This window comes from Xenopus laevis, chromosome 5L (genome assembly GCF_017654675.1).
Source record: "Xenopus laevis strain J_2021 chromosome 5L, Xenopus_laevis_v10.1, whole genome shotgun sequence".
Classification (NCBI taxonomy): Eukaryota; Metazoa; Chordata; class Amphibia; order Anura; family Pipidae; genus Xenopus; species Xenopus laevis.
This window is the reverse complement of record NC_054379.1, coordinates 113,778,251-113,805,509: the sequence shown is the minus strand read 5'-3', so window position 1 is coordinate 113,805,509 and position 27,259 is coordinate 113,778,251. Positions and strand designations below refer to the sequence as shown.

General features: G+C 37.5%; 1 protein-coding gene across 1 annotated transcript; it reads right to left on the bottom strand.

The window, feature by feature from the left end:
* Nucleotides 1–22,879: 22,879 nt before the first annotated feature.
* LOC121393936 (leucine-rich repeat-containing protein 15-like) lies at nt 22,880–27,259 on the bottom strand. Its single transcript, XM_041563787.1, has 2 exons — nt 27,020–27,259; nt 22,880–25,580 (listed from the first exon to the last, which is right to left on the bottom strand). Exon 2 carries the CDS (start codon nt 25,574–25,576, stop codon nt 22,880–22,882), a length of 2,697 nt encoding a protein of 898 aa, XP_041419721.1. The 5' UTR covers nt 25,577–25,580; nt 27,020–27,259.

Below are 27,259 nucleotides of genomic sequence, written 5' to 3'. Positions count from 1 at the left end.
CTACCTGATTGTATCAAAAATTGTACTGCCCTTTGCATTAAAATATGTATAGAGCTAAAATCCACAGTTGGAGAAAATGTCTCCATGTAATCAATTCCCTTTACTTGACTGTATCCTTTAGCAACATATCTAGCTTTTTTTTATATTTCAGATACATCTGCATTGCTTTTTATTGCATAGACAAATCTACCCCCACTGCATTTTTACCTCCTGGTAGAGTGGTCAGTGTAGTAACCAGCTTTTGTGGACATTTTGTTTAAGGGCATTCCTGCTGTTTGCCAATGCCTTATGATTCATTTCCTGTTTTCCCTCTTCCTGTCTAAGCTGAAAGCAAGTGTGAAGCAGGGTGTCTTACCTGCCGTATTGAAATAAATGTACTAAAGTTCCTGTGCTTGTCTGACTGCTTCCCCTGAACTAACACAGCAGCATCATTCAACCCACTGCTAGCCAAGTAGTTTATCACAGCGGTGACAAGGATTTGTGTTGCATACCTCCCAACTGTCCTGTTTTTAGAGGGACAGTCCCTCTTTTGATAGCTCAATCAGCAGTCCCCCTTTTGTACTGGAAGGTCCCATTTTTCTCTGCACTGAACAGCCAGAAAAAGAAACAACGTTTCTAACTTAATTGGCTTTTGTCATAGAGCCCAGAACTAACAGGAGGTTCAGAAAAAATACTTTGTAACAATTTAAGTTAAGCAGGTCCCCTTGGGAACAGTTAGACTCACAGCTTAAAGGGCAATTCACCTTCATTAGCAAAACTGTAATAACTGAAAAAAAAAATCACAGAAATATGTTCAAACTTTCATAACCTGCCAACTTTTGTAAAACGGGGTGTGGCCACAAAAACGGGTGCGGCCAAAACATGTTGATGCGATATGTGCGCCAACTTTTTTGTCTCACTTTTTATTTCCAAAATGTTGGGAGGTATGTTATTGGGCTCAGATACAGACTCAGCTGCAGAGCAAACTAAAATAACTGTAATGTTTAAATCCACTGCACTAAATTCACCACAGTCACCTACAATGTCAGTCACAGGTGAGCAAGTATTTCAGACACAGAGAGTTAAAACCTGCTACCGCTGTTGGGGCTTGCATCAGCAACAGAACTGCAGATATAAACCAGAAGCCTGTAGAAACTGTGGAAAGTTAGTTCATGTTGCTCGTGTCTGCAGAAGCAAATCAAGCAAGTCCAGGGCGCAAAATGTGGATAGTTGTATCAGCCAAGAAAGTGCACTGACTTGAATACAGTCAATTCTACAAATGGGGGAGATGATGGTATACATATTGAGTGTTGAGTAAGCATGACTCTTTCTATAAGGAAGGTTTTGGCAATATAAAGGGGCTAAAAGCAACTATCACAGTGGATTCAGATGCAAAACCCATTTTTCATAAGCCACGTTCCTTGCCATATGCCCTTAAAGAACCTGTGGAGAAAGAATTAGAAAGAATGGAACATTATAGTATTGTGTCACGTGTTAAATACAGCAACTGGGCTGCCCCAATCATAGTGGTTCCTAAAAAGGACAAAACTAATAGACTTTGTGGTGACTACAAAGTCACTATCAATCTCTGTGTAGTACCAGAACCCTACCCACTACCAAATGCTGAGGACTTTATTGGTACACTTGCTGGAGGTAAATACTTTAGCCAAATTGATTTATCAAATGCCTATCAACAGCTCAAGCTGGATCCGGATTTACCATATCTTACCATCAACACACACAAGGGTTTGTTCCAATACCAGCGCTTGCCATCAACAAGCACCAGTAATTTTTCAGCATGCAATCGATCAGATTCTGCAAGGAATTGATCATGTGCTCTGTTTTCTGGATGACATTTTGATTACAGGTTCATCTTTTGAAGAGCACTGTTAGATAAGGTGTTATCAAAATTAAAAGCATCTGGAGTGTGAGTAAAATTGTCTAAGTCTCACTTTCTCCAAGAGTCTGTAGAATACTTAGGATATCACATACAGTAGATGCACAAGGTCTTCACCCAACAGTAACCAAGTTAACTGCTATTGTTAATGCACCCTCACCTTTAAATGTGTCGGAACTACGCTCTTCTTTAGGACTGCTAAATGACTATGGACGTTTTCTTCCAAATTTGTCCACATTGCTGCAATCCTTACATGAACTTTTGCAGAAAGATACCAAATGGACTTGGTCAGCTGAGTGTGAAAAAGCATTTCAGGATGCAAAGCAAAGACTAACCAGCAGCAAGTGGCTAGCACACTATGACCCTAGTAAGCCACTAAAATTAGCATGTGATGCCTCACCCTATGGAGTTGGAGCAGTTATATTTAAATTATTTTATTTGATTTTCATATTAAACAAATGAAATCATAATGACAACAAATGTTATGCAGATGAAGAAAATATGTTGCATACGAAACAATGGCATGACATTATCAAAACTGTGGAGTTGGACCAGTTATATCACATATATTGCCTAATGGAGAAGAACAGCTAATTGCTTTTGCATCTAGAACCCTAACTCAAACAGAGCACAACTATGCTCAAATAGAGCGGGAGACACTTAGTATAATTTCTGAAGTACACATTACATGGAACTAAATTTTTATTGGTTACTGATCACAAACCACTTCTGGCCATTCTTGTGCCAAAATCTGCCATTCCAACATTGGCAGCACTTCGAATGCAACGCTGGGTACTATTGGCATATGACTATGATATTTTATATAAATGTTATCAGGATCATGAGAATGCAGATGCTTTATCACGGCTTCCATGCCCACATACAACAGATGTCCATGTAGAAGGTGTGATTTTTCAAGTTTCATTTGCAGAGGAACTACCTATTTCTTGCAAAGATATTGCAGCTGCAACAAGTCGTGATCCTCTTCTGGCCAGCGTGTGGGATTTTACTTCCAAAGGTTGGCCTAACTACAGCTCTGACAAAATGCTTAAGCCATATTTTGAAAAGAGAGATGAGCTTTCCATAGATCAAGGTTGCTTACTATGGGGAATACAAGTTACCATACCTTGAAATTATCAGAAGAGGCTCTTGCAGGAACTCCATGAGGACCATCCAGGTGTAAACAGGATGAAAGTACAAGCTTGTGGTTACCTCTGGTTGCCTGGTCTGTATCAGGACATAGAAATGTTTGTAAGTCAGTGTGCCGCTTGTGCTTCTGTACAAAATGAGCCAGCCACTGCACCCCTTCACCCATGGACCTGGGCTACATCGGCATGGGAAAGAATCCATATTGACCATGCTGAAATAAACCAGCAAATATTTCTTGTGGTTATAGACAGCTATTCCAAGTGGTTGGAGGTGTTACCCACTAAAATGAGTAAAAGCGAGAAAACTATTGCTTTGTAATTTGTTTGCATCCTATGGTCTGCCAAAGGAATTGGTTTCTGATAAAGGACCTCAATTCACATCTCACAAATTCTAGTACTTTTTGAAACAAAATGGTACCGGGCACAAATTGACCCCACCTTATCATCCAGCTTCAACTGGTGCTGCTGAACGGGCTGTTCAAACATTTAAGAAAGCTTGGATGAAGCACTCATTTGCCAGTGAGTCAGCTGGCACTACAGCAGAGCTGCATACAGACACCATGCTTCTCTTGCTTCAAGAAGACATACCTTTATTAACACTTCTGCATTAGCAGACAAATATCATGTTTCATGACACTGTATCTTCACCCACAAATATCACTAATGTAACATTTGGGTTTTTTTTTTTACTTTTCGCACATGACCACATTTTCTTAAAGAAACCCCTGTAGGCATCATTGAGAGGAGGTTAAGTTTTAAAAACAGGAATTTCTATTATATCTGGTGCAATTTTAACTGACCGTGCAACTGAAAGCTATATCATCTAACAGCGGGAGAGTGCCCTGTCAAATTAGAGGCAACAGATTCAGCCCAAGACAGATAGCTGTATTGTTGTCATTGACTTCATGTATTATGTACAGACAAATAATTTACTTCTTATTCAAAGAACTGCCTTGCTTTTCCCAGGCTCATAACAGCCTAAAGAGCCAGCATGGTGCTGTGCTGCCGTGAACTCCCAGCATGACACAGAGGCAAGGTTGGAGAGAGGTTACAGGTAGTCTTTATCCTGCTTCCCAGGAAAGACTCAACTTCCTGCTGCTAGAAATTTGTCTGCAAATTTTCCTCAATGAAATGACTGATTGAGGAGCTGAGAAATGGGTTGATATAATAACTTGATTAGTGTAAATGGCACAGAGCAGCCACTCAAAGGATCATTAACCTCTCTTTAGGAGGCTACAAATTTTATGTAGTAATTGAGCTATTGTGCTTCTGCCAACAAACTTCAGGCCTCAGTAATACCATATATCACTAATTATTTAGACTTAGCTAAGTTTTTGAGGCATATTAAAGTAATTGTATCACCAGTATTACTTTTTGTCACTGATACAGGATGCAGTAAAGTTGTATCCATTGCTATAGGCACATACGATTCCTGGTTTCATTAATTTAGCATGAATCTTTATTACAATATTTTCAGAACTGATGGACAAGCTGGGATTACAGTGAAGGTAAACAACATAAACCCCAACATAGAAATAATTAAGAATGCAAAGGTCATGTTAAAGGCTGATTTGCTAATATGTTTTAGTGTCTGAAGGTAAAATACTGCATGCTATTAAAGGCCCCCATACACGGGCTGATAAAAGCTGCCGGCAGACCGAGATCTCGATGCGGCAGGTCAAAAAATCTCATCGGATCGCGCCCCCCATCTCTGCGTTTATGTGGTCCCGCGATTTGGCTGCCCGTATGTCCTCTGTTCTGATCCAATCGTTGGGCCCAAGGGCCCACAATTGGATCAGCCTAATATTGCCCACTTCAATGTGGACATATCGGGGAGAGATCTGCTCGTTTGGCGACATTGCTCATTTGGCGATCTCTACGTCTATGGCCACCTTTAGAAGTACTTAATGTGTAAATTTTGTTAGTATGCAATTGAACATGTGGAAACATTTGAATATAAGTTCTCCCTGTGTAAGTACTCCAGTTTCCTTACATGCTCCAAAACTTACAGGCAGTTTGATTGGCTCCTTTTAAAAGTGTCCCTATTGTGTAGCAATGTGATAGGGCCATTCGTTTTTAAGCTCCACTGGGGCAAGAGCGAATGGGTAAATGATCTCTGTAAAACACTGCATATAATGTATCAAAAATAATAACAGATAATAATGTAGGTTATCATCATCTGTTAGTCTACCCAAACCACCATTGTGCAGGAGCAATAAGCAACTCCAAGAGATTACTGTCAATTCCAATGGATTAGGGTAAGAATCCCATGTAGAGCACATGGTATGACCATTAATGGTAATGGTCCCTGGACAAATTTTCAGATCTATGGTGAAAGTTATTTGGCATGACCAAGTCATATCTGAACAGGCCTTGACTAAAGAAGAAAAATACAAGTCAAAGGAATAGAACAGTTACTTAACTATAGGAAATGGTACAATATAGGAATATTGGAAATGGTACAAGGAAGCAGGTTCAGTGAGAAAACTGGAACAAGAAAAAAAGACAGTACAAAGCATAACTAAGAGAAATAATAATACATTAGAGAAGGCAATGAAGATGTCAAGTAATGTTTATTAACAGGCTTGATTTTCATTAAGCAAGTGTTGCAATTGTAGGATTATTACTAGGTATGACAACCAAAATGTTCTAAATTACTTTCAATTTCAAGACTTTTGACCACTTTTTGGCTAATTTTCTTTTATGAACTATGTAAAAGTTCCCAATCAAATATTTATCCAATGCCCAGGAATGCCCCTGTACATGGAAGTGTAACCAGACAATCAGCACTGCAATCATACACTAAAGTCTAACTTTTTTTCTTTGCATCACGGTAAAATATAGCAAAGATTTTACTTTGTGCAAAAGTGATTTAAATGCTATCTTAAAATAAACAATTTTTTTACTATTGCATCCCTTAGCTGCCCTTTCAGGTTTGAATGAAAACAATAGATTTTCATGTAAGAAAAGTCCCCTTTTACACCAAGCCCCAGATCCTTTGGATTCTGTAACTGTGTTTATCTTTGTTTTTCTTTTATTTGGTAAATTCTTATTTCTTCAATTACAAATAATATACAAGCTGTGCCTAAAAGGATTCGCACCTCAAATCCTTACACATCGCTCACATCAACTCCATGAGTGATCACTACATTTTATAACCCAGAAAATCACAATTTAAAAGACCTATAAAGACAAAAGAATAGGGTATTCTCAACTGTGAATAATAAGGCTTTCTCATTGTTTCTTTTCATCTGGCGAGGCAGTGGGTCTAAAAGGAACTCGTTGCAAAGAGACAATTTTGTGGTTTGGCTAGAACAAAGCAGACGGATTTTACACAGCTTCATTTCTCACTCTACCCAAATGCTTCCGAAATGACTTCTCGCTAATTACCATAAATAGCAGAAACAAATCTTTCATTCGCAAAGCAGGTTCCATCTGCCCTCAATGTTTCTAAGATGACTTCCAAAGACTGAACCCTCCCCTTGCACAATATAGAAAGTTTATATAGTCTGAACTTCTATAACTCCCTTCTAAAGTAATACAAACAGGGCGAGGATTAACATCATTTGCTTGTACCTTAAACAAACAGGCTGCATGTGACAGTGGACCAGAATCGCTTTGTCTGATGTTCTCTTTGCTAAAGAAACTGTGCCAAGCTTTGGAAAGGATAAATTATTTATGTTAGGCCAATATTGCTGTGTTAGATATGTGTGCATTCAACTTATTCAGTTGTGCCAGTCAGTGGGGCTCCACTTCCCAAAATATGAATATTTATTTTTATGTCAATAGCAACAAGTCATACACTGGGGGGCTGATTCGGCGTCTAATTGAAAATTCAAATTCGAATGGTCAAAACTGTCAAATTTGACTAGGGAATTGTGCAAACTTGAATAGAGTTTTTTTAAAACAATTTGATTTTAATTTCGAGATTTAACATACTCTGGCCCTTTAAGAATCCAGATTCGACTATTCGCCACCTAAAACCTGCCGAATTACTGTATATAACAATGGGAGAGGTGCAGTGACCAATTTGGAGTTGTTTGTAGCCTTCCTGACATTTAAGAGAAAACTTGAATCAAGTTTGGTTGAATTCGATTCGAGTTTTCGAGTCGGTAAAATTCGAGTTGAATATATTCTATTTTTTTCTTAAATAACCCTCCAGTCGAATTTGGAGTATATTAGTATTAAAGGGAGTTTAAAAAAACTCACATGAATTTGAAATTGGACCTTTGATAAATGTGCCTTTGGGTGCAGATGAAAACAATATTGAACATTGTCATAAATTTGTGGACATTTTTAATTGTGCCTGTCTCCTGTAAAACATCGAAACAGTTTTCAAATAGAAAGCCACCTTCCATTTGCATAGACAAAGCTCAGATAACATTATTGGCTATATAAAGCAAGGTACACCGAATATGCAGCTACTAATGTCTCATGCACAGCTGCATGAGGATGTGGGAGCTGGACAAGCACTCGTCCCTATATCCTCTTCCAATATATATATTTCTATGCAGATTGACTACCATAATCACTATAAATTGTAGGAAAAGGGAGGAGGGAAATTATTCTGCACCTATTAAGAATTGCTTAAAGTCTATAAAGTGTACGTATAGGTTTTCTCTATGGGAATATGGGAATAAATACCTGTGTCTTGTAGTCCAGCTATAACCTGAGCATGTCGAAATGCACCAATGCAGCATACAGTTATTGCTGTGGAACCAACAAGAATGTAAAAAGTAAAGTGTTGTTGCCCAGTGAACTGCTATACAGTATCATCATCATCATAATTTATTTATATAACACCGACAAGATACGCAGTGCTTTATACAGTATGCATCAATGATTTTATGCACTAAAAGTTGCAAGGGGGTTGGTAACCTTGTGCTACAAGTAGGTTGTCTCTTTGTTTGGACATGCACAAGTTGAAAACATGGCATTTAATTTATTCTTACCTGTTACACTGTTGGGTAGAACATTGTAATTTAATAATTTTTCAAAATGTATTAATTTGTGCCTGCCTATAAAAGTGAAGGCCACACTAGAGTATTATATTTTATACTGAAATAAAAAAGCCAGCTCCAAAAGTTGCCACCTCTTGTGTAAGAAACAGACCACTTTTTTCACCATATATGTGTTGCCCTCCTTTACTATCGACCTCCACCAAAGGGTTAAAAAACTATCCTTAGAAACTCGTTTAGGTGGGTACTCACAAACAGGGAATATCAACTTGCACGTAAAATCATGAAGCACTTCTCCTTGTATGAACTGTGAATCAACATGCAGCAGCGAATAGTGTAAAAATACCTTTTTAATGTTAATAAAAACAAAGCTTAAAATGCACTCACATGGCAAAAGTTTAAAAAGAGCATATCTATGCACCGTCCAACTGGAGGCTCCCCCTGTATGCACCAGTCCGCACAAAGAAATTCCAAGGTTGATCAAGCTTGGGAAGATGTATAAGCGGTTGTTTGTGTCCGTTCGTTCCTCGTGTACGATGCTGGGCGCCTACCAGTGACGTCACCTGCCTTACGCGTTTCGTCTTGCGACTTCTTCAGAGGCTTAGTTCCAGCTGTGCATGTGTGGATCTTTTATTCCGTCTCTCTCTGCGTCACTTGGCGGTTCCTCCTCTTTGGTCTTTCGTTGCTATGGGAACTCGTCGCTTTCTTATGTTTCCATAGGGACGCGTAGTTGAAAATATTTAAACTTTACTCACATTTATAATATTGAGAGTTCTCTTTATAGCATTTTGACCAAGCTTTCTTTTAAAAGGGGCTAATAATATCAAATAAAAAACTTTTTGGAGTGCATTCAGATAAAACCACTATTACACATTTTAATTAGTATATTAACAAAAACCACTCCTATCAAAAAAATAGTAATCCAAAAATATATATATATCACAAAGAAAAAAAGGAAACTGAAAAAATAGAATAAGAGATGTTAAACAACATTTTTTTTAAAAAACATTCTATTAAACATTCGCTCTTCTATATTTACCACTTATTCTAGGTGGATGATCTTGTTTGATCCTACATATTTGGGTATTCTAGTGCTTATAAGAATGCTCTCAAATTTATATCTACATTAAGACCATTTGGTACTGATGTTTCCATTTGGTATATCCATTTACTTTCTATCTGTAACGTCTTTCTCACTAAATCACCCCCTCTCCATCCTCTCTTTATCTGTTCTATACCCCAGAATTTTAGACCTTTTGGATTCTTCCCGTGTGTTATTTTGAAGTGTTTGGATACACTAAGAAGTGTCCAAGCCTTTCTCTATATTTCTTATATGTTCTCTCATTCTATCTCGCAAGGGTCTATTTGTCTTTCCGATATATTGGAGTCCGCATGGGCACTCTAGACAATAGATAACGTTTTGTGTAGTACATTTTATACATTGTCTAATTTTGTGTACTTCTTTTGTAACGTTTGACATAAATTGTTTTTTCTTTATGCCATATTTACATGCTTTACATGTTGCACACGGGAAGAAACCCAACCAAGATTTATCTATCTCTTTGCATTTTATACTATCAGTCATCAAGTGATTATGTGTTAGGACTTGTCTAAAGTTTTTTGGTTTTTTGAAAACTATCCCTGGTTGAGGGGGGAGGGATTGGTTAAGTTTTACATCTCCTTTTAGTATATCCCAATGTTTTTTAATAATGCCCCCTATTTCTTTCGCTATTGGATTATATGTGGTTGAAAATACTATTTCATTATCCTCATTCTGGTTCTTTAACTTACCCTCTAAAAGTGTTGTCCTAGGAATATTCTGGACCTTTTCAACAGTTTGTTTAATTAGGCCTTTATTGTAGCCCCTTTTCTTAAATCTATTGCTCATAAAGTTCAGCTGTTTCTCTATATGTTCTTGTTCTGAACAATTTCTCTTTACCCTACACATTTGGCCTAAAGGTATGTTTTGTATCCACCGGGGATGATGGTTACTTGAGGGTATAACATAGTTGTTCGAATCCACCGATTTAAAATGTGTTTTTGTATGAATTTTATCCTGTTTTATATATATTTCGAGATCTAAAAACGTTACACTTTCTGTACTGATTGTTGGTGTTAATTCAATGTTTAGATCGTTATTATTTAATCCACTTATAAATTGTATCACTTCTTCCTTAGTAGCCTTCCAAATAAATATAATATCGTCAATGTAGCGCCGCCACAGGAGCAAGTTCGCGCCCAGCTGTATAAGGGGGAGTATATTGTGTATCTCCCATAAACCCATAAATAAATTTGCATAGCTGGGCGCGAATCTTGTTCCCATGGCGGTGCCACACAGCTGTAGATAAAATTGGCTTTCAAACCAGAAAAAATTATGTTCTAGAATAAATTCTATAGAATTTAAAATAAATTCTTTTTGTTCAACAGTCATTTTATCATCGTTTTCTAAGAAATACGCAGTTGATTTTATACCTTGGTTGTGTCTTATTGACGTGTATAGTGACTTCACGTCTAGAGTACCCAAAATAAAATTTGACCCCCATTCTATATCGTGTAGTATCTTTAACAGTTGAGTAGAATCTTTTAGATAAGTGGGTAGTGTTACAACGTATTTCTGTAAAAGTCTGTCTATATATTGGGAAAGATTACTTGTGATAGATCCAATTCCGGAAACAATCGGTCTACCTGGTGGGTTATCTCTATTTTTATGTATTTTTGGTAAACAATACAGGACAGGAATAATTGGGTTATTTATTTTTATAAATCTATGCTCATTTTCATTTAAAATATTTCTATCTTTAGCATTGTCAATTAATTTTGTTAGTTTCCCATTAAAGATAACGGTTGGGTCATTATTTAGGATCTTATATGTACTGGTGTCTCCCAGGAGTTCTTGACACATTTTTAAATAATCTGCCTTATCCATTAGGACCAACCCTCCACCCTTATCTGCTGGCTTAATTATTACCTGTTCGTCATTAGTTAAACCCAATATTGCTTCTTTTTCTATTTTAGTTAAATTGGATATATGTTTATTAAATTTATTTTTATTTTTATTTTCCCACCTTTGTTGTAACTGTTTAAGGTCTCTTTTTACAATCTCTTCATACAGTTGTATATGATTCCCTTTTTCTGTGGATGGGATAAACACTGACTTATTTTTTAAGTTTGTATGAATATACTTACTTTCATTATCTATATTATTACTATTGAAATTTTGTTTAATTGAGGACTTTAAGGAGTTTTTCTCGATATAGTTATCTTTACAAAAATATTTTTTCAATGTAATTTTTCGTATAAATTTTTCTATGTCGATATACATTTCAAACTTATTAGGTTTATTTGTAGGCGCGAAGGTTAAACCTTTAGCTAGAACGTTTTTCTCAGTTTCAGTAAGTGTTTTTTTACTTAAATTAAAAATACCTTTATCGATTTGTGTGCTAGGTGCCTTGTGTTGTGTATTATATTTTATAGCCTGTCTTTCCTTGTTGGAGGCACAATTTATACAAGGTATTGATAGGTCTTGAATTGTAGTTAGGTACTTGCATGTGCTACTGAACAATGGTCTCCAGGAAGTTGGAATAGTGAAGAAAAGAAGGACCATCCAGGAGTATAGCAAAGCCATATAAGTCTTATTGGCAGTTTGTCCAACAGACACTTTTATTTTTATCAGCAATCTTGTTGGTGGTGCAGAGGGTAAACATGGAATATTTGAGAAAGAAATATTAGCACAGGAGATGCAGAATATAACATGTCATTATTACAACTACAGTATGCTATATACTTTAGCCGGAAAATTACACACCCCACAAGGTCCACTTGCAAACAAAGAAAACCACCCACAGGACAAATAGCCAAGTAAATGCAAACAGTGCGTTGTGGGAAACCATCTGACATCCAAGCAAAGCACCACAGCAGATGATAAGTTGAGTGGAAGAAGTCATACAGTATGTGGCTACAATGTTATGAGCTGGTGATGCTTTACTCATACAGGTCAGCTGCTATTTGTCTTTATATGTTAAATATTGTTTTACTTTGAACCTGCGCCTAGCCTGCCTGTTTACAATGCAAATTTAGTCTGGAGTCATTTCAACATGAACAAATCTACCAGTGATATACAGAAGGCAACACCTTCCAAAGTGTCAGCATGTTAGCATATAAGTGGAACATTTTTAATCTGTTCCAAAGTGGTCTATACACTGATAGTCTGATCTCAGCACCCACCATAACCTTAATCGAGGTGCTGCACTGGGAGCTTAAATGAAAGAGAAGTTTAAGGGGTAGTTCAACCTTAAAGTTACCTTTAGTATGATGCAGACAGTGATATTCTGAGATCTACATTATTTTTTATTTTTGTGTTGTTGTTTTGTGTTGCTAGGATCCAATTCACTCTAGAAACTAGTCAGCGGTTTCAATAAGAGACGTAACATTAATAAGAGGGGACCTGCATAGTAATACAATTTAAACATGCCCCAGTCTACAGTCTAAGGTAAGTATCATTTTCACATTTAGTTGTATTTGGAGTCAGTTAACCTGTCAGTATTTTTTGGAGTGTGGGGGAAACTTGAGTATCTGAAGAAAACCACACAGACAAGAAAAAACGCAAACTCTTTACAGATCATGTGTCTGTGCCTATAGTAGTTGCTGATTCTTTAGGTCCACTGCATACAGGCTACTAAACTTCATGAGGGAAAGGGGGATTTTTTGCATTCCTATGGATCAAATACAGGAAAAAACAAAAATACGAAGATTCATGCTGATGTGCAGCATTTTCATCCCTTCTATTGCATTACTTATGTGGATAACCAAGCGCAATGATTTTTTTTTTTTTTTAAATTGTGATGTTCGTCATCTTCACAATAACAAATATGATTAGTAGAGTATAAATGATTTTTCATATTACACAGTTTAAATTATTTGTTATATTTTGATCTTCAGTCCACAATGTATTAAAAAATTATACAAAATATAAAAATAGGAAACCAGTGTATGAAGTACATTGGGTACATTAAAGCAGCTTACCACTGTATATGGTGGGTGCACATGACACAGACCTTCAGCAGAGGGAGCAAATACCAGGAAACATCAAAATAGGATGGCACCAGCCTGGACCACACCAAGTAGAATAGCCGAAGTCAGATGGTAAAAGTTAAAAATTTACATTTTATTTTCCATAATTAAGAACCAAGACCTGACACATTTTGTGTCTACCAAGGACAGTTAGTCATGGCTGACTGAAGCTTTTTGTAAAGTATTGTACATTTGTAATGTGGAACTAGGGTTGCCATCTTTCCTCCTGAAGAAGGACCATGCTGTAGTACGAGGCGGGGCCATGATGAAGTGGAGGCAGGATGTGACATAGCGAGGGCGGGATGTGACGTTGGAGGCTATGAAGTGGTGAATCGCCTCGTCAATCTCGGAAAATCCTGCCCAGTTTTCCTGATTTGGACAGGTGGCAACCCAATGTGGAACACCATGCCTAACATCTGAAAAGTTTTGTTACCATCAGCTGCAAGGCAACAATGTAAAGAGGGATGACTAGAAAATTACATTTAGGGGGTTATTTACTTAAATCTGAATTTATCTCATAATTAAAATAAAAAAAGGTAGACCAAACTCCCATGCCTGACTTTGACTTATTTATTAATAAACAACATAAAAATGAGACAGATCTGGAAAAAGCCCAATAAAATCACCCGAAATCCCGAATTGCATGATTTGTTTCTGACTTTTTTCCCAAATTGTTCGATTTTCAGGCAAAAACCCGAATTTATCGGATTATTGGGCTAAACCCAGTGCAGACCACCATAACTTCAAAATGGTAATATCAAGTCTGAGATTTTCAGGTTCTGGCTTTTTGCAGTATAATAAATCTCGTTTTTTTTTCCATGAACAATTTGAGTTTTTGTCCCAAAAAACCCAACCAGATAGATTAATGGTTTAGTAAATAACCCACTTAATGAGAATACATGAAAACTCCACCCAAGTCCATCAGTCATGACACGTAAGAACGTATAGAGAACGCTGTGCAAGCTCTTCACTGAGACCGAGACTGGCAATTATGGCCAGTAAGCTGCTATAGACCATTACTTTATATTGCTCCTGGGAGCGGCTGTTTGGACCTCTGTGTGCTTGAAATGCCAGAGCTTGTTTTGAATCTTAGTCTGGATATGCCTTTACTCACTTTAACTTTCCACTGCATGCATCAGTTGCCTGCATTTTGTAATGGAATGGAATCCAGCCAAGGGTCAAACCACTTACATGTCTACATTTCTATACCTATGAATGACACTCAATATGGATCTGTATTTTTTATGTAGTGGTAGGAAAAAAAAGACTTATTAGCATGAATAAAAAAGTACATGCCATGAAAAATGTAGGATGTATGTTCCCACGGAAACCAGTATTTTCAGGCACAGGTGAGTATGTATTGTATTCACAATGGCCACCCCCAGTTCAAATGAACAGCCATAACAATTTTCTAATCCTGGGGCTAATCTGAGTTTTCTGAGAGTCGGCAATTCTAAGAAGGCAGTGTGGTTAATAGAAAGCATTGGAAGCCTGTGTGTATAAGTTAAAGGCTTCTTGTTTGTATTTAATAGTTTCAATAGTTTAGACAAATCGGACTTTGTGTGTACCTGTTTGCAGGTGTTTCACTTACCAGGAACAACCACATTAAAGGCCGTGCTGCTCCCTCACGGTTTGGCTGTAAGAAGCCTGCAACAGCAGCAGGTCTAGAGCAGGCAGGATGCAGGTTTGTAGAAACATTCTGGCAGGTATTCTGCAGTCTATCTTCAGCATTATTACAGGTCCTCTGTTTCAAACATACCCATTGTCTGTGCCTTGTGATATGGAACGGGGAGAAGTTCAGTCCAACCACATCTATCAAAGCAAACACTGGCTTCAACGGTTACCTTGTGTGATGTGAAAATATGGCTGCAACTACAGCTGGGCTTGTGTCTATTAGAATTACTAATTACCGCTTTTACTATTGCATCTGGGCAACTCTATGTAGAATTAAAGCACGGAAGCGACATTTAATAATATATAAGCATAGCCACCAAATGTAATCATTTCCTAAGAAACCTGAGATCAGACTCCATCCTTTAGCAATAAACCTTCAAGCAACTTTCTAATCTATTAATGTATTTTGAATTACACACACTTTCATTAATCATGTAGCAAAATTAGAGTATGTTTGTGGGTTGTTACTGCTGAACAACTCTTTCTGTTTTTTAAGGGACCTTACTTTTAAAGATCTGCTTGTTTGGTGAGGTCACCAGATGAGCATGTGTCTCTGTGAAGATTCTCATTCATCCAGGTCATGTATATCTATAGTAATAAGTCAAATCAACTGGACTTGATGTATTTTCTTTTTCCTTGAATATGTTTCGCTAGTCATCCAACTGGCTTTCTCAACTCTAAATGACCTGCACAAAAACCTCCATGAAGTCTCCGACCCCATGGCAGTTTTACTTAACAGATTATGCTGATTGGAGTAAGATTCCAGGGTATATAACCAAAAATATTTTTGTACAGGTCATACTGAATTGAGATAGATACACATAAGCATATATTTTGCCCAACACAAAGGTGGCCAAATTAGAGAGATCCGATGAGTAGCCCCAAGGCATATGGAGATCCACTGGTAAATGATCATATCAATGTGCTGATATAGTTTTCCACTAGCTGGATTTTAGTACCTGCTTGATAGATTGCTGCTGTAGCCAATATTCAGCTAGATATTGGTCATATAGGAATCCCTAAGCCCCCCATACACTGGCTGATAAGCTGCAAACTCAGTTGGTAGTTTTAATCAACCTGTGTTTGGCCAGCTTTACTTAATGGACAATATGGGGGCTAAGCAAATGCTGGGGGGGGGGACTTCAGGCCAGATTATCTGGAACCCATGCAATTAATAATATTTGATATGGGAAAAGTATATGAAAATCAAGTGGACAAAGGAACATATGTGCATACAAACAATAACTTAATAGACCAGGGCGTGGATTTAAGTGTGTGGTTTAGGGAGAAGGGCTAAAAGAAGACATGGCTGGTAAAAACTATATATATGAAACACGCATTCATTAGTCCTTATGTATGACCAAAGATTTCATATAAGTAAGTAATGGAAAAAAACTATTTACAATGCAAAAAGTTATGTCTTTGTGCGGACAAATTATTCGCTAATTGTCATTATTTACTGTGAGCATGAATTCTGATTTTGAATAGAATAGAGAATAGAATTGTATAGACTATGATGCCCAAAATATGTATGTCATACATAGTAATGGTCATACATAAATAGTAACATACATATTAGATGAGGTAGAAAAAACACTTATCTACACTTATCAAGTTTAACCCTTTGGAGCCATTCTATAGCTCCCAACAGACCCTATACAGGCAGTACAGTCCCCATCTGTGGACTAGAATTGTCCCTGCTGAAATGCTCCCCACTTAGATCAGTAATCACCATGCAAAGGCTCTCCAGGTGTTACACCCAATGCAAGGAGTTGTAGTTCAGCAACACCTAGAATGCTGCAGGTTTCGGTTTGTTTGTCTAAATCAGGAGTCCCCAACCTTTTTACTTGTGAGCAACATTCAGATGTAAAAGGAGTTGGGGATCAACACAGGCATGAAAAATGTTCCTGGGGGTGCCAAATAAGGGCTGTGATTGGCTATTTGGCAGCCCCTATGTGAATTGCCAGAATATAGGAGGGTCTGTTTGGCAGTACACTTGGTTTTTATGCAACCAAAACTTTCCTCCAAGCCTGGAATTTAAAAATAAGCACTTGCTTTGAGTCCACTAATAGCAACGTCCAAGGCGTTGGTGAGCAACATGTTGCTCGCGAGTTACTGGTTGGGTATCACTGGTCTAGATGATTCCTTCCCCCTACCTTGAGGAGCCACATTTTGCTATCTGCATGTCTAAGCCCATTAACTGTTCACTAGATACAATTGCAGGTATTTCTGGTAACAGCTCCAAGAGAGTCCTGTCCCCCTTAAAAGAGACATAGCAGAAATAAAAGTGGTAAATCTGAAGGAAGGAAACTATTTAAAAGGTACCTTTCTCTAAATACTTATAGATGAAAGAAGGCAAAGCAGCTTTGCAGCTGGTCTTTATTTAATATTCATTATTAAACAAATGTTTAGTGACCATCTCCGGTTGAAAGGCAAGCTAGCGTTTCATACTTATTGTATTCATTAACCTTTTTTCTAGGTTATGTCCCAGGTTTTCTGTAGTCTATTTGCTAGGTATATAGTCCTGGACATCCAGACAGCATGTATGTTATAGAATGCTGCAGCATACATCAGGAATTAGAAAGTTAATTAGGATGTGCAGTGTGGATATGTTTAGGGTATAATTATTCAACCTGCCATCCATTTAAAATTTGTTTTCCTAAATAGCGCTTGTTATCTCACTACTCCCAACACATATAACCACTATCCTGTGTAGTGTGTGCACAATAGTCACCTCTGAGTAAGCAGCAGGTGATAAACACTGGGTTAGTTCCTCCAGGATGTGTGCACAGAGGGCAATCCTGCTCCCAGCATCACATGGGCAGCGGCAAGCAGTTATTATCCTTTTAACACAGTACCAAGCATTACTTTTTGGGTTAAGTACAAGTATTGAAATATATATTTATTTTATCTAAATTATTACTTGGAAGTTGACTGTAAAAATCATTGGTAACGACCAGAGGACCTTGTTAATTCCCCAGCATCACCCCCCCCCCTTCCCTGCTGTCCGTGTGTCGTCCTCAGCTCGCACCTCCCTGTTTGCATACATCCTGCAAGACAGTCTGCGTTGTTCTTGGGCAGCATCTGCTGTTTTCTTATTGAGATAAGGAAAAGGAAACACTTAAATGGCTTTTACTGAGAGACAGGCATTTAAATACATCAGAATAAAAGTAAAGCCTTCCTCCAGTCTATCTTGGCTGCTGTGCAGTGCACACAATAGATTATGTGCTGGTGCTGAAATATTCATTATAAAGTGTCTCCCCTCTATCAGCTAGTACTCATTAAGCAAGTCACCAAGAGGGACCTTTGACCTTCTGAAATGAACCCTGCTGCTTCTGAAGTGCAGTGCTTAAGCCAGGTTCAGAGACATCAAAGATTTCTGTAGAAGTAAACTAAAACTGGGCCAATTCCATGGTTTAAAAAAAAAAAAACAGACCGGAATCTATCTTTTTTTGCACTTTGCACATTGCATTGTGCCAGTGCAGAGCATATATTCCTGTGGTTGCCCCTTAAAAAAAGCACACTGCCTGTGTTAGGTATTCCTCTATCTAATAGGGGTGGACAGAGGCAAGGAGACACCCAGGCAGGGGGTAAGGACAGGGATCAGCTACAACGCCTGATGCTGCTCTCCGCACTGGGTTTTGACCTGGCTCTTAGAACAGAGAGTAAATATTCCCTTTTTTGGCTCACTTGCTTGGTAAGCACTAAGGGGTGCACTCTTGTACCCCTTAGCAATCTAGAATTTGCACCCCAGGGAATAATAAATGACCCTGATTGTTGATTCATTCCTAGGGAATGCAAACAAGTATATTCATAAGAATATGGAAAAGACAATAGGGTTAATTTATTATTCCCCAGGGTGCAAGTGCTATGGGTTGCAAGACTGTGCCCCTTAGTTCCCACTTACCAAGCACTTGCACCTTGGGAATGGTATTCTCTGCACCATGCACCAGATCACAAATTCATCCCTCATTGCAGTGAGCAGAGGTGCAGCCGAGCCCTGTCTTAGGCTAAATGATGTGCAAATTAGGGGACTATTAGAGGGTAAGAAATGGGTCCCTATGTGCCTGCTCCACCATGCTTCTCTAGGCTAGAGCAGTCTAACACAAGCAGAACTGTATTCAATGGACAACGGCAGGTCACAGTGTGAAAAGTACAAAAAAAGTCAGATTGAGTCTTTTTTACACTTTGCACACTGCATTTTGAATGTAAATGAGAAGAGTTCCCCATTCTCCCTTTCAATGAACATGCCCCTTGCAGTTTCTTTGCTACATTATGTAAGGTTCACTCTGTATGTAACCAGTTGTAATGTGGGTAAGTATAGAATCAACCAGCAATCAACAGATAACTCACAATTATAATATAAACTTAGCCGACTGACTATAATAGAATCAGCATGACAGCATTATACATAAAAGCAAAGGGGCTCACAGGAGGGGAGGCACATTATGCAAAGTCTTTGCACAACTGAAAAACTCTGCAAGCAAGTTGCCTAAAGCTCAGCCCAAGTGGCTAACACTTTCTCAGCTTCAATCATCAGATATCTTTAGGGTTTAGGCTGTAACTCGTGGGTGCTCTAAACTTGCTTTGTGTATAAAACATAAGTTGCAAAGCACTTTATAAACTGCTTTCTGTGCATCATTTGTGTTTGAACATTTCAATGTTAAATATAAATATAAAATATTGTTCTCAACCATTTAGTCATAGCTACAAAATTTAGGTACAAGTTTATATTGTGCCGGTATATGATCTATTATCTGGAATGCTTGAAACTGTTTTTTAAACTTAGAATAATTTGCGCAATACAGACTCTATGGAACTTACTCTTTCTGTAATTCTGAGCTTTCTGGATAACAGGTTTCCCATACCTGCATTAGCTGTAAAATGGAGCATTACTGTTAAATGTTGGACTGTACTGCCATCTTGTGGTAACCTTTTTTAATCAATGGAATAAAGAAGACGCACTATCCAAATATTATTAAAAGATGAAAACCATATGTATTACACCCTGAGGAAAAATATATATGGAGTACGAATGACATCATAATGATTACAAAATACTGAACAAATAGTAATGCAGAATGTAGAAAAAGGAAATCATAAAGATATGAGAATTATGGAAATACTTAAAGTGGACTCTATTGAGAGCTGGCCTTCCTGTATTTCTGAGTTTTCTGGATAACAGGTTTCAGATAATAGATTCTATAGCTGTAGAATATGGCATATATGTAAAGCTACAATGTTGATGTTTAAAATACTACTTTGTCCTTATCATGTGACTTTACACGTATGATGTCTGTTAGGGTTGCCACCTCGCTCGCTTAAAGAGATACTGACATCAGAAAATAACCTTTTTTATTATCTATCATAACATTGTCTTTGAATTCTGTTTATAATTTTGCAATAAAAGTATTTGCCTGATGCTTTTACATTACCTTTCTTACCCCCATGTTCCTCTATGATGGGGCTGCCATATTTGTACAGCAGGAGTCCATTAGCATTAGAAACTCTGACAGGCTGAGATGGGACAGTCAAGTTGACAAAACAGTCAGGTTTAGGAACTTCAAGTGACAAATACTTACAAAAGCAGAAATATCAGCGAAAAACGATTAATATGACCAATAGGTAACTTTTAATATAGATTAATAATTTGGAAAGAACGTTTTTAGTGTCTGTATTACTTTAATACCAGCCACACAAAGAATCCACATCCTGCATGGCTAGTTAACAATTAATTTAGATTTATGCTGCAGACTGAATTGAAATATGTGCGGCCATGCAGCTTGTATCTAAATTAATTGCTAACCAGCCATGAAGGATGTTGATTCATTATGATTCTGCCTGCTATTAAAGGGGTGAGGTGGCAACCATAAGCACTGTATATTCAATTACTCCACTGATTTGCAGAGATCTGTAAATTCATACAGCAACTTCATTTTTAATCCAACACTGCTGTCTTTCTACAGCAGTCTTTTAATCTTCTTTTTAAAGAGAAACAGCTATAAATCACACTCACAAATGAGAACGTTATATCAAGGTCAGCAGGCATTTTCAAATATTAAAAATAAAAATAATAAATTTACAGCATGTTTTACCTATTCTGCTCATGTTGAAAAAAAAATATATATAGATATATATATGTGTGTGTGTGTGTGTGTGTGTTTACACTGCCCCTTTAAATTCCACTTTCCATTTTATTAAGTGCTAATGGTTATATTATAAGTGGGTTAAGCAAGTACTTTGTTCATAATTTATAAAAGTCTGTTTATCAGGCTTTCCTTACCAGTAGCTCATGACGTTAGGCCTGGTGGTCCCTGCCAAGGACTCTATCTAAGGACATTTGTCCTTAGTAAACCATACCTACAATTCCAAAAGAAGTGATTTACCAAGAAATAGTTTCAAGATGAATTTTCTCTAATAGCATATTTAGTGATACTAGAGAAACCTTTCACTGTTCCTTTAAATGCACTGAGGCTATAAGCAGGTGCAGGTGCCCTTTCCTTCAGTTTCACCTGAGAACCACAAGCAGATCCAACTTCCTTCTAACGGCTAGAGCTCCTGTTTGTACTGCAGCTATTAGATTTGCCTTCCAACCACAAGCAGAAAAAGAAGAGTCTCCCATTTGTAATTATTATTGTGTCGGTGCCAGCATCCAGAAGAACCTGTCCTCTTTCCTGTGTTTGCTTTATTCTTTGCGGTGGAATAATGTTCAAGAGTTTTTTTCTGATCTCAATTTAAAGGCTTTGTTTAATTTCAGTTTAACAGTGGTTCCATTTGAAATTGTATAAACATGGCAATAGATGTGAAGAACAGCAGATGAATGAGTATGCGGAAACTTTACCATCATATGTTCATGGAATTCAAATACAACATAAGATATTTTTGAATCCATGCTGTTTGTATTATTATCAGTTATATCTACATATATTTTATTTTATATATATATATATATATATATATATATATATATATATATATTATATATATATATATATATATATATATATATATAGGTATGGGACCTGGGATTTTCTGGATAATGGATCTTTCCGCAATTTGGATCTACATATTATACTACTAGTCATAGTCTACTAAAGAATAGTCATAGTCTACTAAAGAATCATGTAAACATTAAATAAACCAAATAGGCTGCTTTTGCTTCCAATATGGATTCATTATATCGTAGTTTGAATCAAGTATAATTACTGTTTGATTATTACAGAGAGAATTTTAATTTTTAAAAATATATATTATTTGGAGACTATGGGAGACGGCCTTTCCGTAATTTAGAGCTTTCAGATCCCATAACTATCTATAGAACACTGTACAAAAAATAGAACAGAACCTATTATCCACAGCTATAAAGCAGTGATTCTTAAACTAAGGGTCAGGATCCAAAACTGGGTCCCATTGCATCTCCAAGATACCCCTTTAATGCCCAGTTACAGTAGGTGATAGTAATTAAAATAAAAAGCATAACAAATTCAAAACCACATTTAATTTGGGTCACTTGAAAATAAGGCCACGAGACAACGGTTTAAAATGACATGCAGAGTTGTATAAAGAGTTAGGTAGGAAATCTGGCAGTGCTTTTATTCTGTACCAGTAGGTTAACTCAAAGTAGAAATATGCACTAATAACTCAAGGACTTGTGGTGCTCAATACTATTGGATGTTTGTTCTGGGAAAAAACATCACTGTTAATTAATGAGTGACACCACTAGTGATTTCTCTGCTAGTACGACATTCATTTAAGTAGTGGTTTACCTTTAAGTTAAGTTTTAGTATGTTACAGAATGGCATTTCTAAGCAACTTTGCAAATGGTCTTCATTGTTTATTTTTAATAGTTTATTAATTATTTGCCCTCTTCTTCTGACACTTTCCAGCTTTCAAATGGGGGGGGGGTCACTGACCCTATCTATATTGTATTGTTATTGCTATATCTTGTTACTCATCTTTCTATTCAGGGCCTCTCCTATTCATATTCCAGTTTTATTCAAATCAATGTATGGTTGCTAGGGTAATTTAGGCCATATCAACCAGATTCCAAAATGGAGAGCTGATGAATAAAAAATGAAATGAATCAAAAACACAAATAACCAAATAAGGTGTATACAATAGATATATATCCTATATACACATGCACATTTTACCTAGGTTTTATCTTTTTTCATGTACATATACACCAGCCTCACGGGACGTGTTGGCATCTTCACAGACTTTAAGGATTTGTGGAGTTTGTATGTAAATATCAGTAAAATGACAGTTGAGCAGATTTCTATACACAACAGAGCTAAATATGACATATAAAGAGCTCGGCAGGGGTGGATGTTTGTTCCTTGAAGGATGCCCCTGACCTGGGACTGTGTTGGCATCAGTAGTGAGCCCGTGGTGTTTTCATCTTCACTGTATGAAGTTACGTTGGAAGTGGAGGGGCTTGACACATTCACTAAGAATTGTGCCATATTTATGGCTGTGGAAAATGGAGATGTAGTTTGAGGTACAGAGGTCTCTGGGGAAGTCAGTTCTGAAGGTGTGAGTGGCCTGCTTGTTACCATGGTAGTAGGACATGAGGAGATCATTGTGGTTACAGGCACCATAGTTGTGCTTTCCATTTCAGCAAAGAACTCTGTAGTAGGGAGCAGAACAGTTGGACTAGTAATCAGGACTGTAGGACTAGTTATTCGATCTGAAGAAGTTGTTAGTATGGAGGCGATGGAGGTTTCTGTAGGTGTAGTTGTAAATAAGGATGTTGTGGTTTGTGTTGTAGGTAAATGAGTTGTAATTTGTTGTGGTGTGATAATGATTGTTGCTATAAAAGTTGTCATTTGTTTTGTTGTCATTTGTGTTGTTGCAGGAATAAAAGTTGTCATTTGTTGCATTGTGGTTTGTCTCGTGGGGGTAAATGTTGTAATTTGTTGTGTTGGGGTAGTGGGTAGATCAGTTTTAATTTGTTGTGTTGGGGTATTTGTTGTAGTGGGTAGATCAGTTGTAATTTGTTGAGTTGGGGTATTTGTTGTAGTGGGTAGATCAGTTGTAATTTGTTGAGTTGGGGTATTTGTTGTAGTGGGTAGATCAGTTGTAATTTGTTGTGTTGGGGTATTTGTTGTAGTGGGTATGACAGTTGTAATTTCTTGTGTTGTGGCCTTAAAACTTGTGGCTTCCTTGGTCGGTTGGGTTGTAAGTAATCTAGTTGTTGCTTGTGTTGTTGTCACAGTAGTTGTCATTAGCTGACTTGTCACTTCCGTGGTGGGAGTCAGTTGAAAGGTTGTTGCAGTACTTGTGGTTTCTTGGGGTGTTGTAATCCATATAGTTGTTGCCATCTTAGTTGATGTGATCTGAGTTGTGACCTCTCTGGTTGTAATAAGTGGAAGTGTCGTGGGCAACACAGTTGTTGTCTGCATAGTTGTGGCTTCAAAATGTGTTGTGTGGGAGGGTGTTGTCACTGAGGGAGAGCTTGTTATATGGACAGTAGATGGTAATACTGTTATACTTTGGGTGGTCAAACAAATCAATTCGTCTGTTGTTAAGGATGTTATCACTGTTCCATCGAGATGAATTGGACTAGCACATTTAACTTTATCTGTTTCTTTAGCTTTGCCTTTATTATTCTGTATCCAGTTATGAAAAGTCTCCAGATGACAATCACAAACCCATGGGTTATCTTTTAAATAAAGAGCAGAGAGTGAAGGCAGGGCCTGGAGAAAGCCCAAAGGCAAATTTGTAAACTTATTTCCACCAAGTCTCAGAGTCTTCATATTTTTGAGCAAGGAGAAAGCATCATCTTGTACAGACCTGAGGTCATTCTTTTCTAAATTTAGCTCCTTTAGATTCTGAAGCCCAGAAAACATATCCTTACTGACAGCGTCAATTTGGTTGGATGAAAGAATCAGTTTGTTTAAAGATTTAAAGTTTTTAAACGCCCCGTGTGGAATTGTTGTGATTTTATTTTCTTTCAAATCGAGTTCAGTGACAAGGGGCATATTGTCTGTCAATTCATCTGGAAGTGTGTGAAGGATATTTTTAAATAGTTTCAGCTGCTTAATTTTCTTTAGACCAGAGAATGGGCTGTCAGACAATTCTTCAATTAAATTTCCTTCCAAGAAGAGTTTCTCCAGGTTGAGTGATTTGGCTAGAAGTCTTTTGGGCCACAACTTTAACTTGTTGTTAGCCACGCTGAATTCAGTCAGACTTGGATTGTTGTCTAGCAAGCTTTCTGGAAGATCACTGAGCTCATTCTCATACAAACGTAGGGTTTTTAGTTTGGGGAGTCTGCTGAAGACATCTTGGGGCAACACATTCAATTTGTTTTTGGCGAGATGCAATACTGTGACATTAATAAGTGAATCAAACACATGCTGCGGAAGCGAAGAGATCTCATTGGCGTTTAAGAAAAGGTCTTCTAAATTTTCCAGATCGTCAAATATTCCCTTTCCGACGTTTTTTATTTTATTGTTTTTAAGGACAAGTTTTTTCAGATTGTTGAGATTCCTGAAGATTCCCGGCACCAAATCCTCCAGTTCCTCGTGGCCAGATATCTCCAGTTCCTTAAGATTGTTTAAGTTATTAAAGGCCCCGATTTCAATAGATTTGATCTTTTTACCAAGAAAAAATAATTTCTCCAGATTAGGCATGTATTGAAAGGCATCCTTCTTGATTACAGAGATCCCGGTTTCCACAAAGAAAATCTCAGTCACTTTTTGATTCTTTTGAGACTTGGGTATCTCAGTTAGTGTGGGATCTGTATAGACTTCCTGGTTATCTTTGGGGCATTCATATTGATTCCTACATGTGCTGGCATATCCACTGGCTTTGATTGATACCAGGAGCAATATACAATGGACCAACATCTTCCTAAACAGAAAACAAAAACATTTCTTACATTTGAGGTTTTTTTTTCTTTCCCTGCTTAATTTATTTTTTCCAAAGGCATTTATTTTTTAAAGTAATCATTCATTATTTGAACGTAGCTAAGATTGGGTTTGAGTCAAGTATTTTGAAATCAATAATGGCCAGACTCAGTGGTGTAACTAGATATTACTGGGCCCCACAGCAAATTATTTTTTAGGACCCAGAATTTCCATTGAACTGTTTTACCAATATTTATTGAAATTGTTTATGCATTAAGGCCTCATGGGGCCCCTATACCTCTTGGGCCTTCCTGCAGTCACAGAGTTTGCTTCCTCTATAGTTACACCCCTGGTCAGACTGGCCATTATTTAACCCCTACAAGATCAAATGGAGCCCTGGGTATGTGTGCTTACTGAGAATAATAATGAGGCATTTTAAGCTGAGGCTGAAGCTTCAGGTAATTATACAGTGTTTTGCAGGAGCAAACCATCCCTGTTATCTTAGTGACTGTGAAGAAAGCATCATTCTCTTGGCTTTCCCTTTGTTTGTGGAGGGATTGGTTCTGCTGAGAGCATGGAACATAAATCCACAGTAGACGGGGGATAATGCAGAAACAACTTTGTTGTTTTTATTAGCTCCTGACAGTAGTAGATTTAAATTCACTTTTAGGATGATGCAGAAATTGATATTTTAAACATTGCATTTGGTTTTCATTTCTTATGGTGTTTGAATTAGTTATCTTTTTATTCTACAGCTCTCCAGTTTGCAATTTCAGCAGATATCTGGTTGCTAGGGTCCAGGTTACCCAGGCAATAGGAGAGGGTTTGAATAGTAAGATTAGTAATAAAAAGTAACAATAACGATAAAATTTTAGCCTCACAGGGGAATAGGTTTTTGGTTGCTGGGGTCAAATTATTTCGACATATAATTGACTCAGACCCACTGAAAAGTTGCTAGGAATAAGACATCCTTAACTTAACGTTAACTTAAAAGTGAACAACCCCTTTAAAAAGATTTCAGTAGGGAAACAAAAACTATTTCTATTACAATCTACATTATTGCTCTCAATCCCTTCCCTCAACTCAAGATGGAAAATATACCAATTACCCCAGATTCCCTTCTCTGACAGCTGCAGCCTGTTGAGCAGAGGGTCCCCTGTGAATGTTTTTAGCATGACGGTTCATATGACTGGGCACTTTTCATTCAATATTGTTACAAGGGGTGACAAGTAGGCAGAGACATTTTGACTGCTGCTGTTTCCCACCAGATATGGACAATGGCCAAAGTGCCCCATGTGCCATTAGCCTACTGGAATATCCTTGTGCCTTTTGACAGAACAGTGAATAAATGTGCAAGCCTCTCATCCCAGGCTGCTCTGTATGCTGCTGACAAGGAGCAAACTTACGTAAGAATAAAGAAGTAAATATATAAAAACATCTTACCTTGTTCCATGCCTGAATTATGTAGCTGAGGAACAGGACTGATCTCACACAAACGTTCCTTTGGAGCTGGCAGTGTTGCTCAGTTTTGCTGTCTCACAGGTCTGATAAACAAACTTACCTTGAAACTATACAGAATGGCTGGGCTAAGTAGATAAGGTTAGCCTGGAATCATCTTAGAAGCCTGACAGCATCTGCGTGTTGCATATCAATGTTTACTTTCAAACTGAAGCTCAGAACATA